Source organism: Podarcis tiliguerta, assembly GCF_965153285.1.
Source record: "Podarcis tiliguerta genome assembly, chromosome: 14".
Classification (NCBI taxonomy): Eukaryota; Metazoa; Chordata; class Lepidosauria; order Squamata; family Lacertidae; genus Podarcis; species Podarcis tiliguerta.
The window spans coordinates 21,078,895-21,096,692 of NC_139547.1; the positions used below are offsets into that span (position 1 = coordinate 21,078,895).

The window sequence follows — 17,798 nt, forward strand, 5'->3', positions numbered from 1 at the left end:
AGACAGGGACTTAAAACGGCAAATAGGTTGATAACAGAAATTGGCAACTGGCATATTTTTGCAACGCTGCATTTTCCACAGAAAGGGAAAATCTGGATTCAATTTGAGAAGGGAAGAAAGATAGGCTGGCATTTTGATGCTAACAATGTTGTGTTGACACTTTAGCTGCTTCTACACTAGGCATTTAAAGCACATGCCTTCCCCCAAAGAATCATGGGGATTGTAATTTACCCCTCACAGAGCTACAATTCCCAGAACCCTTGACAAATTGCAGTTCCCAGAATTCTTTGCAGGAAGGCATGTGCTTTAAATGCATAGTGTGCACACAGCCTTTGAAAACTCTGCATTCATAAAGAGCAGCAATCCTCCAATAAACATTTATTTGAAATCACCCTTTCCCTCCTTGCTATTGCAGAAGGACCTCAGATTGCCATACTGGCTGACTCTAAGAATCTCTGCATACCATTGGCTGAACTGCTCTGACCTTCCAGAAGGACCAGGCAAGACAGGGTGTCCTAGGAAAGGAAGGCTGGAGAAGAATATAAGAGAGCATTTGAAAAAAGGAGAAGGAAAACTGGAAAAGGAACAAACGAGAGCTGCAGAAGTAAAAGAGCTTCAGAGGTAAAGAAAGCTGAAATTCTTGCAGATACGAACTCTTTCACCTTGCCAATTTTTGCATCCCCTCCCCTCTGGAGAAGTATTTGAAGTGGTTTTTCCTTACCCTTAATTGCTTGGCTCACAAATTTCATTGAACTGTTTGCATCACACAGTGTGCCTCTGGCTTTGAATTGAAACATTCATGCAGGAAAGGTTATTATGATAAATATTCATTTCATGATTGCATCCACCGCCTGGGCTGGAACTCTGGATCCAGTTCGGGCCTGGCATCAGCACCTGGCGCCCCAAGGCCCCTGTAGCCCTGACAGGGTCCACTGATGAAGCCCCCACCCCCTACATCTGTTTACCTCCTGCCTCAACTGGGACACTCTGAGAAGCATCAGGCAGCTGTATTTAGCCATACATATCCCACCATGTCCCAACCTGGCATTACTCTGGGACATGGTGGGACCAGGTAGCTAGACCCAGCTGCCCAATCAGCACTCTCTGGAGGGCTGTCATGGCAGCCAGATAAACCCAACAGAACACACCCAAAGAGGAGGTGGCTCATCTGAGGACGCTTTGACCAGAACCTGCCCAAACCTGGAGCCCTCCCTGGCCCAATTTGAGGAGATTTGAAATAATAACTAATTACTAACTAGCAGGAGATCTCCAGGGTTTCAGACAGCTGTCATTCCCAGCCCTACGTCAAGATGTCAGGGATTGAACCTCTGCATGCAAAGCAGATGCTGAGCTAAGACACTTTCCTCAGGGCCCAGTACCTTAAAGAGAGCAGAAAAAGACAACATTAGCTTCCATGACCTTCGGTCTGTTGCTTGCTATTCCTTCCCTGATTGCACCATCCCAGCAATTATGACACCTTTCTTCCCTAACCAGGAAATGGTCCTTTGTGTGATGCATCATCAGAGGGTCCTAGTCAGGCAACAAATCAGACTCAGGACATCAATAAAACAACAGCCTTTCCCTTTGATGGCATGTTGGTATAATACATCAGTGGAGCAATGGGTTGCCCCGATTATGTATCGGCGCCATCCATCATTGGCGGAGGAGAACCTCTGAGAATGTATTATTCCTGGCACATCATCATCATTCGATAAACAGAAGCACCATGAGCTAAGAGCCACTGTAAGTTCGCAGGCAAGACAAATATCTGCTCCTTAATGGTCCATTCAGGGAAATCGTAGCTCAAATGCGATGAATTCGTATGGGTTATTCTCTGCTGATTTTGCTGTAGCTGGAGGGGCTGCAGATGGAACCAGGGACCGTCTGCAAGAGTGAGGGGTGGGTGGGGGAGAAGCACATTTCTGTGATGGGAGTTGGCCTCTCCCAAACACACACAGGGTTGAGATTGCTCAGCTGCTTGTGACCATGGCAGCACTCAACCCGGTGAAAACAGCCTTAAAACAAGGACAGGCTAAAATCCTTAGCAGAATAGAGAAGCTGAGCTTTTATTTAAAACTCACTCACCCATTTCTAAGCCTTAAAGCAGTGCAGAAAAATGCAAATGTGTGTATGCCCTCTGAATACATACGTATTGAATTCTACCTATTGGTAAATGTTTATTTCCATGCAAAAAGCTTTATGATGAGCCTTAAAGGCAGAGTTAAGAGGGTTTATTTGGTGTTGGTGGTTGGTTGGTTTAGAATTCCACTCTTCCACTGAAAACAGAAAAGATTTCAAAGTGTTTCACTGCTGCTGGATTAAAAAGACCCAAAAGGAACACAGGAAGCTGCCTTATACTGAGTCAGAGCAGTGGTCCATTTAGCTCAATATTGTCTACACTGACTGGCAGTGGCTCTTTGGGGTTTTCAGACAAAGGACACTCTCAACCCTGCCAGATATGGCACCTGGGACCTTTAGCATACTAAGCCATTCAACAATGAGCTACAACCCTGCCCCCAAACCAGTGAATTAGTAAACTCATAGAAACAACTGAAGCTGCCTATATAGCGAGTCTTACTCTTGTTCCATCTAGCCCAGTACTGTCTTCACTGACTGGAAGCTGCTTTCAAAGGTTTCAGTCTCTCCCTGCCTGAAGAAGCCGGGGACTGAAATAGGTAGAGTTGAGTTGAGAAACAACTATATACACACACATCCTGCTATTATGCACAGGATAGAAGCTTAAATTTGGGGTCCCCTCCAAGCCACTGCCAAGTTTTTGCAGTCCTTTTGCAGCCAATAATCCCTCGTGTTTTTAATAATAATAATAAATTTTATTTATACCCCGCCTCCCCAGCCGAGACCGGGCTCAGGGTGGCTAAACCAAATATGTGATACATTAAAAACACAAAATCAAATGATTAGTTTAAAATACAATTCGAATCACATTTAAAATCAGAATAAAATTAAGTGGGAACCCACGAATTATAACCGTAGAGGTAAGGAATTAAAAGTTCCCCAGGCGCAGCCACTTGTGCTGAGCCAAGGAGGCCACTTACATACAGGGTCCCATAAAAAGAAGGGGGTCAGACTGTGCCCAGACCAAAGGCCTTGCGGAACAGCTCCGTCTTGCAAGCCCCGCAGCATCCCGTAAACTGAGCAATTGATACATCAACCCTGGGGGTCATAGGTAACACCCAAAAAAACCCCAACATTCTCCAATTCACCCCAAACCGGGGCCAAAGTTTTGCAAAGCCCCACATTTTGCAGTGTCCTCCAAACTTAGAAATCAGTACTCAGACTGGGGATTTGTAGTTAATGAAGCTGAATAGACCATGTACATGGCAGAGCCAGATGTTGAAAACTGATAAGCTTTGGATAGGTGTTGCAAACCATAATCTGTTCTTAAAGGCCCATCTGCACAGGTGTGAGAGAGAGATGTCACACCATCAACTTAGCATCCCAATCAACATACTGTACAACTGTTGCTTTGTTTTCCAGGCAGTGATGCATTTCCTCTTTATAATCACAGCCACTCATCAAGAGTAAACTTTCCTTTTAAAATGATAAAAGAGACAATGGTCTCCTGCCCTAGACCTGACCCCAAGCCAATCATGTTTTTTTAAGCAAAGGTCAGTGTCCTTTTTTTACAGCAAGGTGCTCGATTCTAGATGTTCTTAGATAAAAGAGTTCTGGTTACAGGTAGGTAGCTGTGTTCGTCTGCCGTAGTCGAAACAAAATTTAAAAAATCCTTCCAGTAGCACCTTAGAGACCAACTAAGTTTGTTACTGGTATGAGCTTTCATGTATCTGAAGAAGTGTGCATGCACACAAAAGCTCATACCAACAACAAACTTAGTTGGTCTCTAAGGTGCTACTGGAAGGCATTTTTTTATTTTGTTTAGATAAGAGATTAATCCATGGACGAGGGAGGGGAATCCTCAAGCCCATGAACACTCCCCAGGAGAGATCCCTCGCTGTCCCAACTTTTAATTTTCCTTGAATGTTTTTGCCTGGCCAGAATGTGTTCTTGAACTCTGATTATACATCCTGTTGGATGCATGGGAGCTACAGAGGTGTGTGTGTGTGTGTGTGTGTGTGTGTGTGTGTAGAAACTAGCCTACCATGCAAAGGTAAAATTTGCATTCATCACTCCACCTACTTTTGTCTCTGGCTCCGCCTAGCACTGCTGTGTGGCCCTTGGAATATGAATGCAGCCCTTGGGCTGAAAAATATTCCACAGCACAGGTCTCAAGGGTGGTCCAGCCCATTTTGCCACCAGCTGCTCTGCCTCGCCTCCCACTTTGGCTGCCGCCAGAATGCCCCCCTTGCTGAAACTTGGAGAAAGGGGGTGCTTCACAAGGCCTTGGTACTCATTGCATTCAGCAACAGTCTGTCCCACTGCTGAACACCTTTTACTATTAGGAAGATTCTCCCAACAATTTTAAAAAATATATATTCCACCCCCTGCAATTTCTGCCTGTCTTGTCCTCTGGAGGAACAGACAAGTTTGCTCTATCTTCCGTGTGACGTGGCATACAGAGAAAAATGTAACTACTAGTCAAAGGTATACTGCTTATGTGTCTGGAGGTTTTGCTTTATTATCCTGGTTCATGGTCATTGATAGGTCTATAATGAGTTTTGCTTTCCCCCTCCCCATCCAACAGAGACTATGAATTCCCTGGAGCAGAGCCTGGCATTTCTGAGCAACAAGCCTTAAACTCAGATTTAGACACTTGAGGGTATTTGCTTTGTTTCACAACTACTAATTTAAGCATGTAAGAGAGGTGACCGAGTGAAACACATTAACTCCTGTGAATGCTGTCATATTAAAACTGAGTTTAAATGTACTTAAAGGTAAAGGTACCCCTGCCCGTACGGGCCAGTCTTGCCAGACTCTAGGGTTGTGCGCTCATCTCACTCTAAAGGGCGGGAGCCAGCGCTGTCCGAAGACACTTCCGGGTCACGTGGCCAGCGTGACAAAGCTGCATCTGGTGAGCCAGCGCAGCACACGGAACGCCGTTTACCTTCCCGCTGGTAAGCGGTCCCTATTTATCTACTTGCACCCGAGGGTGCTTTCGAACTGCTAGGTTGTACTTATAAGTTATATAAATTATTATACATTAATATAACATTATAAATTATATAATGTACTTATAAATGTACTTATAAATTAATAAAAAGGTATGTGAACATGCTTTCTCAAATCAGCTAGGACTCTCTGGATTATTGAGAGGGCCTGGTAGTCACTGATAGTTTTACCTTCCTTGAATTTGTCTCATTCCCTTCTAAGTCTTCCCAAGTTGGGAGCCAGCACTTCACCCCGAGGAGTCGAACTCCATGTTTTACGCTGTGTTGAGTACTTTCTTGTCTCTCCACCAATATCCAGCTTCACTGGAAGGCCTGGGTTATAGAAGAGGAAAAAGATTTTCCCCTATCCAGTTTCCTCACACCATGCATAGTTTTATGCAACTCAATCATGTTTCCCCCTTTTTTTCTGAGCTCAGAAAACCCCCAAACCTTTTCTCACAGTGAATAACTCCCTTGTGGATCTGGATTGCCTTTTTGGGCACCTTGTGGATCTGGGTTGCCTTTTTGGGCACCTTGTGGATCTGGGTTGCCTTTCGGGGCACCTTCTGTAATATTTGTGGGTCCGATGACAAAACACCCTGAAAGCGGAAGTTTTGTGAAGAAGCTTTATTCAATACGGCCTCGAATACCTTCTGCTAAAACGCAAAACTAAAAGCCTAAGCAGCGGCCCAGATCATGTGACCCAGGAGGGGGGTGACCGTGAACGACTGATTTGAACCCCAAGCGATCCGCTTTCGCTCGGTTTAGACGGCCAAACCAGTTCTTCCGACTGGGAGGCGGCAGCAACAGCTCCCAAACTCTCCCGCTTTTCCAACAGCGACAAGCTGAAGAAGAGCGCGCGTGGAAGGGCTTCGGCGGCTCCCAGATCCGGAATCGCCTCCTCCCGGCGGCGGGCTTGCCTCCCGCCGGACCGCCAATCTCGGCTTCTGCTGCGCCGCCGGGATGCCGAGCGGATCCTTCCCCGCCTCCATCTCTCCGTCTGCCCCATCCTCCCCCCCGCTGCCCGGCTGCGCCCGCCTCAAAAAGGCTGAGCTCCCCCCACTGGCCGGCTGAGGCAGGCGGGGGCCTGTCTGCGATTCGCTCGCGCCGGCTTCGGAGCGGGCGTCTGTGCGCGCCGTCGCCGCCAGCGGCTCTCTTGCTGCGCCTGTCCCCGCGCGCAAAGAGCCCTGCGCCGCCGCCGCCACCATGCGCGCCTTCGGGGCTTGCCTCCTCCTCCTCCTGCTGGCGGCGCTGCCCGCTTGCCCGGCCCGGCGCCCCCGGACCGTCTACACCAACCACTGGGCTGTGCGGGTGCTGGGGGGCCCCGACGAGGCGCATCGGCTGGCCTCCGCTTACGGCTACCTGAACCTCGGACAGGTGAGAGAGGCAAAACTTTTCTTTCTTTCCATTCGCTGTTGTGGAACGCGAGGATCCTGCACGAGCGGATCCCGAGTGTGGGGGGTGGTTGGGTGCCGGGGATGATTTTTTGGGGGTGCTCCAGGCTGTTCCCCGTCTATAGTTTCGTAGCAGCGCTGCTCCCCAGAAGGAACTTTCCGTGCGCCCCCGAAGGAACTTTCGGTCCAGTTTTTGGCAACGCTTTGCCGCCGTCTCCCCGCTGGGAGAAACCCAGGAAAGGTGCAGTGTCGACGGTGCCGGTCCGGTTTAAGGCAAGCATTGCTTCTGGATCGAAGGGGGTTAGGTAGAAAAATCCGCACGCGCGTGGCAGGTAGCTGGGTGCAAGTGCGAATCAGGAGCCTTGCCGCACCTTTAAGACTAGCACGTTTAAGGTGCAAGCCTGTACTTGTCTGCTCGGCAATAAGCCCACATGGAGTTCACTGGGATTTGTGAATGAGCATAGGATCGCCGCAGTATTAAAGCCGGCTTCCTTACATGCAAACTGGGCTCCAGGCGATGAAAGCCAAGAGGACAACGACCCAGTGAAACCAGCGGAATCCTTAACAGTTTCCCGGGTTAAGTACTTAATAGATCCCTGCCAGTTTCTGTGCAAGAGTGAAATCTGAGCATATTCTTAGCTCTCTCTTGGAAACGAATGGGGCTTTAAAAGTGCTGAACTCCAACTGGGTGAGTGCCCTAAGAAAATTGTGGCAGATGTTTTCAGGGGCTGGAGTCCAGTTTTGCAGATGTGTGGTCTGTGTAGGTCTCTCTCTCTCTCGCCCCCAGCTTTATTTGGTCCCCATGTTTTTGGGACTTTCACCCCCAGTCGTCCCCAGCCAGCATGGCAGTGGTGAGAGATGATGGGAGTTGTAGTCCAACAACATCTGGGGATCCGAGGTTGGGGAAGACTGCCGTAACCTATGAAAATGTACATCACAACATATGTGTGAGTCATTAAAAAAAGATGCCACAGATTCTTTGCTAGGACTGAATCTCTGGGTTTTAAAATATACAACTACAAAGTGCATAAGACTGATTGATTCTTTTCAGAATGGAGGCTTGTCGGGTCTTTGGGAAGATGCTAGATGCTTGAAAGGTAGAATCCCAGCGTTACAGGTTGTATGTCATTTGGGAGAAGGGCGAGCTACAAGTTGCGGAGACTGAGCAAGCTTTTACGCTCTTACATAGTGAGCTGCCTTATCAGACCATTGCTCTAGCTCTCCCAGTGCTGGCTAGTCTTGAACAGCACTGCCCCTCCAGCTCTCAGGCAAACAGGCCTTTAATTTGATCATGTACCTGGCATTGCTAAGGGTTGAACCCGGGGCAACCTGGCTTCTTCTTAAGTAGGAAGTTTTAAAAGTCCAGGCAGTGTTTCTGTGTTCGATGCTGGCAATTTGCTGCTGGTGGTTCTGTGGAGGTGGATCCCAGATCAGTGGGAGCCAACAGGAGTTTTCTTCTTCCCTGCATGACCTCTCCCCTTCCCCACCATCTGCATTCTCTGTAGTCATTCCAGTGACACCCCCTACTCAGCCTCAAATCCCTCTCACTCATTAAATCCATCATGACTCTCCTAGGCTATTGTTCTTCCAGATTCTTTCCTTCTTTCTTTCTTCAGGATCCAGAGCTTCTTAGGCTGTGCATACTCCATACATTTAAAGCTTACCCATCCCGAAGAAGGGAACTGTAGTTTATTCAGATGGGAGTTGTAGCTCTGTGAGTTGTTACCTACAGTTCCTGGGATTCTTTGACTGTATGTGTGTTTTAAATGTGCTTTAAATGTATGGAGAGTATTCAGTAGCCTGCCCTCCCCATCCCAATCCCCACCAATTAATTTTCAGCTCAACCCCAACTTTTGCTGAATGGTTCCATCCAACCGGCTCTAGTTGACACATGATAGCAGATGGACCCAAAAGGTAATTAGTCAGCTAAAGCATGACAGAAAACATCTGAGGCGGACTCCGAGGGGAACTGCCAAGTGGAAATGAATCAATATTTAATTTTTGCACAGCAAAATGCACCCTTATCAATTTAATACCGTTTATAAAGCTATTTTATATATTTCTTCCCCAACTGCTGTACGTAAGACTAATCAATTTTTCTGTGGGTGTTGGGTTTTTTTAAGGGTTGGGGTGTATGACAGTGGAAGGGGGGAGCGGAGAAGGATTGCTATAAAGATGGAAATGTTTATATTGAGATCACTGCCAAGATTTTTTCAATTTTTTTTTTATTTTTTTGGTAATTGCTTGAACTTTATACTATCTTTGCAGATTTTAATAACAACTCTGCTTGGGGAATTTTTAATTTTTGTTATTTTTAGGTATGCAGGTCATTTAGCGAAGGTGGCAAAAGAACCAGCATGGGACTCATAAAACACACCCGTTGGTGTTTCTTAATTGATTCTGTGAATGTCAGGAAGGGGGCAGAATATCAACAGAAAGCACAAGGGAGCTCTGATTAATGGCTCTCTCTGTGTGTGTTTGTGTGTGTGTGTGTGTGTGTGTGTGTGTGTAAGTAAGAGAGTGAGATCAAGATCACAATAAGGACAGTGAAACAACCCAGTTGTGACACACTGGAATGTTTAGGTAGCCCCACTCTGAATTCTTTGCATTTCCAGTTTTCATCCAAACTAAGCCAAGTTTCTAGCTCTCTTGCTGTTGTATTTTAAAGCATCTTGAAATCCAGTGAAAACCAGGGAGGAAACACAACAACAACACAAAACCCATTATCATCATCATCATCATCATCATTATCTCATTTCTCTTGATTTTTAAGACCAGAATAGGAAGCCAATTTCTCCCCAGATGTTTTTGGGCTACAATGCCCATAATCTTTGACCATTGAGCATTCTGGCTGGGCCTCAGTTTTACCCATGGACGGCCATCTGTCCAGTTTTTAATTTGCTCTGAACTAATTTTAAGATGTATTTTAATTAATTGATCACCTGTTTTTATGTTCTTATGTTCTTTGTATACTGTGTTAGTTTTATGATGTTAGCCACCCTGAGCCCGGCTCTGGCCAGGGAGGGCAGGGTACAAATAAAAATGTATTATTATTATTATTGGAGGCAAACAACATCCAGAAGGGCCACAGGTTCCCCATCTCTGCTGTAGGACCTTGGGTCAGGAACTAGTAAAACCAAATGGTCACGTTGATAAGAAGCGGGAGGAGAATGGGCCAAAACTATATGATGCCACTACATATGTTTACATACACGTACATGCAACCTGCCAGCGAAGCATCACCTGCATTCTCCAAATAATGTTTTCTCCTGTTGGTCAGATTTGGTCCAGAGGCTGTCAGCTGCTGACCTCCGGTGGAGGAGACTGTATGAAGTGGCATAGAAGAGGGGGAGGGAACCCAGTCCTCCCAGTAGCTGAAAACCTGATCCAGCCTTATGGCTTGAGGAACCTCAGTCCCAAGGGCCATATGTGGCTCCTAGGCCTCTCTGCTTAGCCACTGTTCTTACTGGCCCAGTTTTTCACCCTCCTTGAATGTTTTTGCCTGGCTGGAGGAATAGGGAGGTGAGTGTGTGTAGAAGCTCACCTACTGCGTAAAGTAAATTCACATTTGTCGCTTCATCCATTTTTGCCAGCAGCCCCAACCTGCCACTGCCATGTGGCCCCCAGAAGCCTGCATGGAAGAGGATGCAGTTTTCAGGTTGCAAACGATTCCCCACTCCCGAGTTGCCCTTTAGTGGGGGAGCAGCCATTGGCACATGCTTCTTACAGCATATGCCATTCAGGCAGGAGTAACGGGTGGTGAAATGGCACCACCCACCCACGTGGTCATGTAGAAATGACCTTTCCTTTCTGGGAGTTTGCCAGTGGGTATGTAGAGAGGTCTCCACCCACCTGAAAAATACTTCGCTCTAGAGTCTCGTCATGGCTGTATCGCCATTTCTCTTGGGAAGATGATCTCACAAGATGATGGAGCAGCAGATTGAATCAGTGTAACTTCCTGCATTTGTAAAAATTCTGGGCTGATGTCTCACCCTCCAGGAGATATGAAAACTGTGAAGCATCACAGGGTGGGAGCCCTGCATGCTGCTGGCCAAGGCAGCCCATTGCTGGGGGTGGGGGAAGAGAGAGAGAGTGAATACCCCCATAAATAAGAACATAAGAATACACGAGCATAAGAGGAGTCTGCTTCTGTTGGGCCAGGCCAATGGCCCATCTAGTCCAGTATCCTGTTCTCACAGTGGCCCGCTAGATGCTTGTGGGAAACCTGCAAGCAAAACCTGAGCATGAGAGCCCTTTGCTCTCGTATTGTTTCTGTCACAAAAGACTAGGGCCCTGCAAGACTTGACATCTTTCTGCAGGGCCTGCAAGACAGAGCTGTTCCACCAGGCCTTTGGTCAGGGTGCAGCCTGACTCCCACATTGGGAATCTTTACAAAACTTATGGTTGCCATCAATTTTGAATTTGATCTTAATTAATTTTTTATAATGTTTTTATAATGTTGCACTATTTTAGTGTTGTTAGCCGCCCTGAGCCCGGCTTCGGCTGGGGAGGGCGGGATATAAATAAATTTATTATTTTTATTATTATTATTATTATTATTATTATTATTATTATTATTATTATTATCCAGGCGTGCCGAGTTGGGCCCAACCATGGAGGCAGTGCATAGCCATCATGGCTAGTGGCCACTCATAACCTTAGTCCAGTTCTAATAACCTTAGTCCAGAATTTGTCCAGTTCTCTTTGAAAGCCATCCAAATTGCTAGCCATCACTACCTTTTGTAGGAGTGAGTTCCATAGTTTAACTACGCTCTGCTTGAAAAAGTGTTTTTCTTCTATTTATCCTGACTCTTCCAGCATTCAGCTTCAATGGGGAGGCCATGAGTTCCAATGTTATGCAAGAGAGAGAGAGAGAGAGAGAGAGAAAGGAAGGAAGGAAGGAAGGAAGGTGAACATAGGAAGCCACTTCACACTGGTCATTCTAGCTCAGTGTCATCTGCACTCATTGGCAGTGGCTCAGAAAAGTGACGTTCTCAGGCTCCCTGAAGATGCCAGAGGTTGGACCTGGGACCATTTGCCTGCAAAACACTGACCTACAGCCCTTCCCTGTACCTGATGAGACCAGTGTTCTATCTAGCTCACAAAACTACAATTCCCATAGTTCCCTGGGAAGAATGATTGATGTTAAAACCACTCTGGGAGCTGCAACAGCTCTCAGCGCTCTTAACAAAGTCCAGCTCCCAGAATTATTTGGGGGGGGGGCGCCATGCTTGTTAAAAGTGGTACCATAGCGCTTTAAATGTATGGAGTGAATGTGGCCATGCTGCTGTTTTAGAGTTGTGTGCATTCTTTATTAATATTATGGACCTGCTGCTACCTTCTTATTTATGGGGTGTCTTCACTCCCTCCCCTCCCCCATGTGGACAAGGCTCCATTTTTTTGAGGCAGTAGTTAAATTTCTTTACCACCCTTCATTTGAGAATCTCAGGGCAGTTTACAATACAAAAACACATACCATACAAAACAAACAAAACAAACAAAAACAGTACCCCCTCCCACAGCTTAAAAGGCCATAGATTGTTTAATTAGCTGGGGAGAAGGGGAATGTTTCTGCCTGGTGCGTATAGATATGTAACGAAGGCAGCAGGTGAGTCTCCGTGGGGAGAGCATTTGGCAAGTGGGGAGCCACTGCAAAAAAGGCCCGTTCTCATGTTGACACCCTCCAGACCTTTTGCGGAGGAGGCACATGAAGAAGAGCCTCAGATGAGGAACACAGGGTAATTATATAATTACAGTTTGCTCAAAAAGAGAAAACCCAGCCTGCTCTCTCAAGGGCAGAAGTAAGTTATTATGAACTTGTAATGTATACAGGCTTTCTCAAGGGGTTTGGGGCGGAGCAGGGCGAGGGGAGCTGGGGTTAGCAAATGCATGCGAACGACAGACACAAACAGAGTTTAAAGATAAGCTCTTTTTGTAATTCAAACCATAGCGTCTTGCAGTGTTTCCACATGGAGTGTTATCATCCGTGACGGAAACCAGTAAAGAGCAGGGTGCTTTAATCTAAATAGAATTTTTCTTTGCATCACAAATCTTGTCCCAATAGCAGTAACGGGCAGTGATTTCGGTGCTCTGCAAAAGATTATCTCATCCTTTTGTGCTTGCATGTCTCAGTGGTCTGCCGTGCCTCCGGACTGACAATTTAGATTGGGCTTTCCCTGAGAAAGCTGGAGGGCAAGGGGGAAACCATTTTTGGCTCGTGCTTTCTAGGTAGGGGAAAGTGGAAGTACGGATGAGTCCACAGCCTCTTTCCAGGCTTAAAAAACCGTTGCAGACTTCCACTGGCCAAACTCTGCTTCTGTCAATACATGGGCAGGTTGCAGGATACAGAGGCAGACCATTGATCTACAGTGGTACCTTGGGTTAAGTACTTAATTCGTTCCGGAGGTCTGTTCTTAACCTGAAACTGTTCTTAACCTGAGGCACCACTTTAGCTAATGGGGCCTCCTGCTGCCGCCGTGCCACCGGAGCACAATTTCTGTTCTCATCCTGAAGCAAAGTTCTTAACCCGAGGTACAATTTCTTGGTTAGCGGAGTCTGAACCTGAAGCGTCTGTAACCTGAAGCATCTGTAACCCAAGGTACCACTGTATTTATCTCAGTAACTGCTATGCTGGCAGGCAGTGGCTGTTCAGGGTTTCAGGCAAGGGGCATCCCCAGTCCTCCTTGCAGATGCCAGGGATTGACCCTGGCATACAAAGTAGATGTTCTGCCACTGAGCTACAGCTGTTCCCCACTACTTCCTCAATCTTTTTCTTATGCCCTTCAGTTGCAAAGAACAAAGTTGGTGGGTTGGGGCCGGTGGGGGCCAGTTATCCTAGCTTATTGCTTTCCTTGTGGGCTCTGCACTCTTTTCCGGTTCACTGCTCCTCTGCCCAGGTGGCACAGTAATTTGTCTTGGTGCTAAAAAGGATCCGTTATAAATTCTGGCTTGACTTTTAAATTTCAGCCTTGTTCCAGTATAATTAAGCTGGCAGATGTTTGGGTGCAGGAGTGCGAGGGAAGGAACATCAAACCCTGTAAACCACTGTTGGAACCAAAGCTGCCAAAGAGTGGTGGTATATCAATTTTTAAAAATAAAACAAAAATAAAATGGGGATTTCTTGCTGGAAGCTTAAATTGGAGATTTTCCTTAAAAGCCCATCGCAATGGAAGTTTGAGAGCAAGTGTGGCATTGAGTCAAATGTTGGGCCTGATCTGGGCTTAGATCTCTGCTTATCCATGAAATTCACATAGACTGAGTGGCTCAGTCTGCCTTGCAGTATTCTTGAAAAGATGAAATGAGGGTGGGCAAGTCATTCCCATGTCACCCTGAGGCACAATACTATTGTGATTCTTCACAGGGCTTTTTTTCCCAGCCGGAACTCAGTGCCTGCATCTCTCAGGTGGGTGCCATTGCCATTCTAAGAGAACAAGGGAGGTGTTTATGAGGAATTCCAGCACCTCTTTTTGCCTAACTTGTTGGCCTGCTCCAGAATTTACCCCACAATATATTTAGAGCAGAGTGCTCCAAACTTGGGTCTCCAGCTGTTTTTGCACTACAACCCCCATCATCCCTGACCACTGGTCCTGCTAGCTAGGGATGATGGGAGTTGTAGTACAACAACAGCTGCAGACCCAAGTTTGGGAAACCCTGATTTAGACAATGCCATGTGCCTCTAGTCCAGTGTGTGTTTTGCTTGCTCCAGAATCCTGTTTGGAACTCCACCGTTTGCCTTTGAACTAACTGGGCAGGTGACTATCCCTCAGGCTCGCATTTACCATCATGACTGGAAGCCATAGGTGACCAGGAGTTGCATGCAGGTGCATAAGCAAGATGGTTGAGTGAGTCAACCTGGCACTCTCCTAATGTTTTGGGCTACATCTCCCACCTGTCTCAGCCATTGTGACCACTGAGTTGGAGCAAGCTGGTTTAGGGGCACTTGCACTTCTTTCATTTTGTGGGTGACTCATGCTTGAGTGAGCCTGGCAGGCACCTGCATGTTTAGGGGAGTGGCTCCTATATCAGGTTGAGGGTGGGGTGTGAGAGGCAGAGGAGGACCAAGGCCTAGGCAACCTGCAGCTAGCACAAGAAGCAGCTGCAGCAGAGTCTGCTAGTTACTCAGACCAGCAAGCGAGGCAACATTCACTCCATACATTCAAACCACTATTGTACCACTTAAACAGCCATGGCTTCCCCCAAAGAATTCTGGGAGCTGTAGTTTGTTAAAGGTGCTGAGAGTTGTTAGGAGGCCCCATTCCTCTCACAGAGCTACAGTTTCCAGAGTTCCTGGGAAGAGGGACTGACTGTTAAATCACTCTGGGAATTGTAGCTGTGTGAGGGGAATGAAGGTCTCCTGACAACTCTCAGCACCTTAAAAAAAACTATGGCTCCCAGAATTCTTCAGGGAAGCCTGTTCAAAGTGGCAAGGTAAAAGTAAAGGTACCCCTGCCCGTACGGGCCAGCCGTGTCCGACTCTAAGGTTGTGCGCTCATCTCACTTAAGAGGCCGGGGGCCAGCGCTGTCTGGAGACACTTCCGGGTCACGTGGCCAGCGTGACGAAGCTGCTCTGGCGAGCCAGCACCAGCACAGCACACGGAAACGCCGTTTACCTTCCCGCTATGAAGCGGTACCTATTTATCTACTTGCACTTAGGGGTGCTTTCGAACTGCTAGGTGGGCAGGAGCTGGGACCGAAAGACGGGAGCTTACCCCGCCGCGGGGATTCGAACCGCCGACCATACGATCGGCAAGTCCTAGGCACTGAGGTTTTACCCACAGCGCCACCCGCGTCCCCATTCAAAGTGGTATTGGTGCTTTAATGTGTGAATGTGGCCCAAGTCAGACTCAGAAGCTGTCTAAAGTCGTCTTACCTGTTTTTGGAATGCTGAGGTCCAGTGTGGCATAGTGTAGGGCACTGGACTAGGAGCAGGGAGATCAGGGTTCAACTCCTTATTCAGCCATTTAGATCTCTGGATAGTCTTGGGCCAGCCACTATCTCTCAGCCTAATTTACCTTGTGGGGTTGGCGTAAGGATAAAATGGGGAGTTGGAGAACCATGTAATGCCACCTTGAGCTTCTTGGGGGAAAGGTTTGGTATAAAGGTAAAAATAACCCTGGCTTGGGCCCAGGCTGCCTAAAAGAACGTATCTCTCGAAATGCTAAGATCCTCAGGTGAGTCTGGGTGCTGAGATCCTCAGGTGAGCATCTTATCTGGGTCCCGTTAACATCAGAAGCATGGTTGGTGGTAACACAAAAGAGACCCTTTTACTGCAGCTGCTTCCATATAGCAGAATTCCCTCCCAAGAGATTTTAGATTGGCTCCTTCTTTGTTGTTCTTCTGCCAGCAGGCCAAGACCTTCCTTTTCAGTCAGGCCTTTGAAAACGAAGGTGCAGATGATTCTGATCACTGATGGGCTGCTGTCAGGGCAAACTTCTTTTAGTGGCTGGTTCTAAATGTGTTCTGATGTATCCTAATTATTGTTCTTAACTGCTTTGTTTGTCTTAACTTTGCATTTTATAATGTTGTTTTTAAATGTTGTAAGCTGCCTTGAATCTCAGCTTTGGAGGAAGGTGGGATATAAATTCTACTACTACTACTAATAAAAAACAATAAGATGTTGTGTACCAAATCCACATCTTATTCACTTTAGGTCCTAGGTTCAGGACCTGATGTGGGCTTGAGGCCTGAAAACCGCCTAGCAGGCACAGGTGAGGAAGCTTCCACCATTGGCACTAAGCCCCACAACCAGAAGTTGCTCCAGTACCAGAGAAGGTCTCTTGGGCATTCATGCTTCTGCAGCCTCCGCTGTCAACAATATGTGGAAGTGCCCGAACCCATAGACCATCCTTCTCCATTATGACTTCTTTTGAGCTCAGCTGGTCCGTGATGCATAACGTCCTTGGTCCAATTTCACTAAATAGTGATGAATGGTTCCTTCAGTGCCTGGCAGTTAACACTTAGTCGGATGGAATTGGCAGGCCCCATTTCCATGGCAACCGAGCGAGCCGTACCCTTCATGTGCAAATGGTGGCATTGCAAGGCAAAAATAACACTTTCTCATTGTTTTGAGACTTGCTTGCTGCAGACATAAACACCCAGAGCTGAGTGGTGCCAATCTGGGGGCTTTGTGACAACAAAGCAGAAATATGCAAAAGAAGGCCAAAAAAACCAAAACCAAAAAGGGACTTTTGCGCTTCAGGAAAACAATAAAACCTACATTGGTTTGAGTTAAATGCCTAATTGGTGCATGGACTTCTGTCATAGCAGCGTAACATTATTCATCACTTTTGCAAATGGATATTAACATTGCTGATTGCTTCTATTGCTAGCTAATACTTTCAGGCCCTTGGAAGAATGCAGATGAAAATCTAGTGTGCTGTACCTTCTGATAGCTGCCTGTTTCTGAACTATGCTTGGCACCTGGCTCCAGAGTGCCACTGATGCTGCTGGGAAAGCAGAAGCACAGGAGCTGTCTGCCCATGTTTCCTTCCATCACTAAATGTATGGGACAAATTGTCACTTGTCCAATGGTTGGGCTGGCCATACAGGAGAGGACAAAGTCATCCTCTGGATATTGTGGGGCCCCAGCTCCCCTCTTCCCTGATCACTTGCAGTGCTGCCTGTGACTGATGGAAGGCCACAGGTCCCACCCCAGATTTAGAAGATTAGTCAGGCAAGGACATTACTTCAGGCAGTACCAAAAACGAAACAAACAAAAAATGTTTGCAATGTGATCATTGCTTATCTCAATGGTGAAGACTGTTCTTAGCCTCTACAATTCATCAGGGATCTTAATAGGGGTGGAAAAGTCCCTTTCCTGAGATCTTGGACAGCTACTTCAAGTCGGAATAAGACAATTTTATTCTCAGTTAGGTCTATGGAACTTGCAGTCCAGCAACCTCTGTAGGGCCACAGGTGCCCCTTCCCACGGCTAGATGTACCCAGCTTCATATGTGTTCAAAAACTGTTTCCTAAAACCAACTAAATGTATCTAAATTCTCATGGCCCTAATCTTTGTGCATTGGAAGGGTATGCTTCTGTGCACTTTAATAATATCAGATTTCGTACGGCGTTTGCAAGAGCCTGTGATAATTAGGGATGAGCTAATTAATTTTGGTTTCTTGCGGTTTCTCATTTTTCTACTATTAAGTTCAATTCTCCACATTTCTGCATCAGTGTGCTTAATAAAAAAAGATGTCATGAAAATTCACTAGCCTTTTAGTGTGAATTTAATGTGCATAATAGCCACATTCTTATATGTGATTGTACGTAATGTACAATTTTTGTGTGGAGCAATTTCCCCTAGTATCGTTCTAGCATGTTATTTTCGAGGTGTGTG

General features: G+C 46.7%; 1 protein-coding gene across 4 annotated transcripts in view; it reads left to right on the forward strand.

The window, feature by feature from the left end:
* The first annotated feature begins 415 nt into the window (after positions 1 to 415).
* The window catches only part of PCSK6 (proprotein convertase subtilisin/kexin type 6), a 106,846-nt gene continuing 89,463 nt past the window's right edge, over positions 416 to 17,798 (forward strand). For 2 of the 4 annotated variants that reach the window (XR_014504569.1, XM_083411939.1), the window contains exon 1: positions 5,784 to 6,443. Coding sequence is in view for 1 of the 4 variants with exons in the window: in XM_083411939.1 (XP_083268065.1) it covers positions 6,273 to 6,443 (171 nt within the window). In the remaining 3 variants the exon portion in view is untranslated. Of the gene's footprint in view, positions 622 to 1,606; positions 1,744 to 5,783; positions 6,444 to 17,798 lie in introns of those variants that run through there. The other 2 variants (XM_083411940.1, XM_083411941.1) reach the window with 2 other exon arrangements.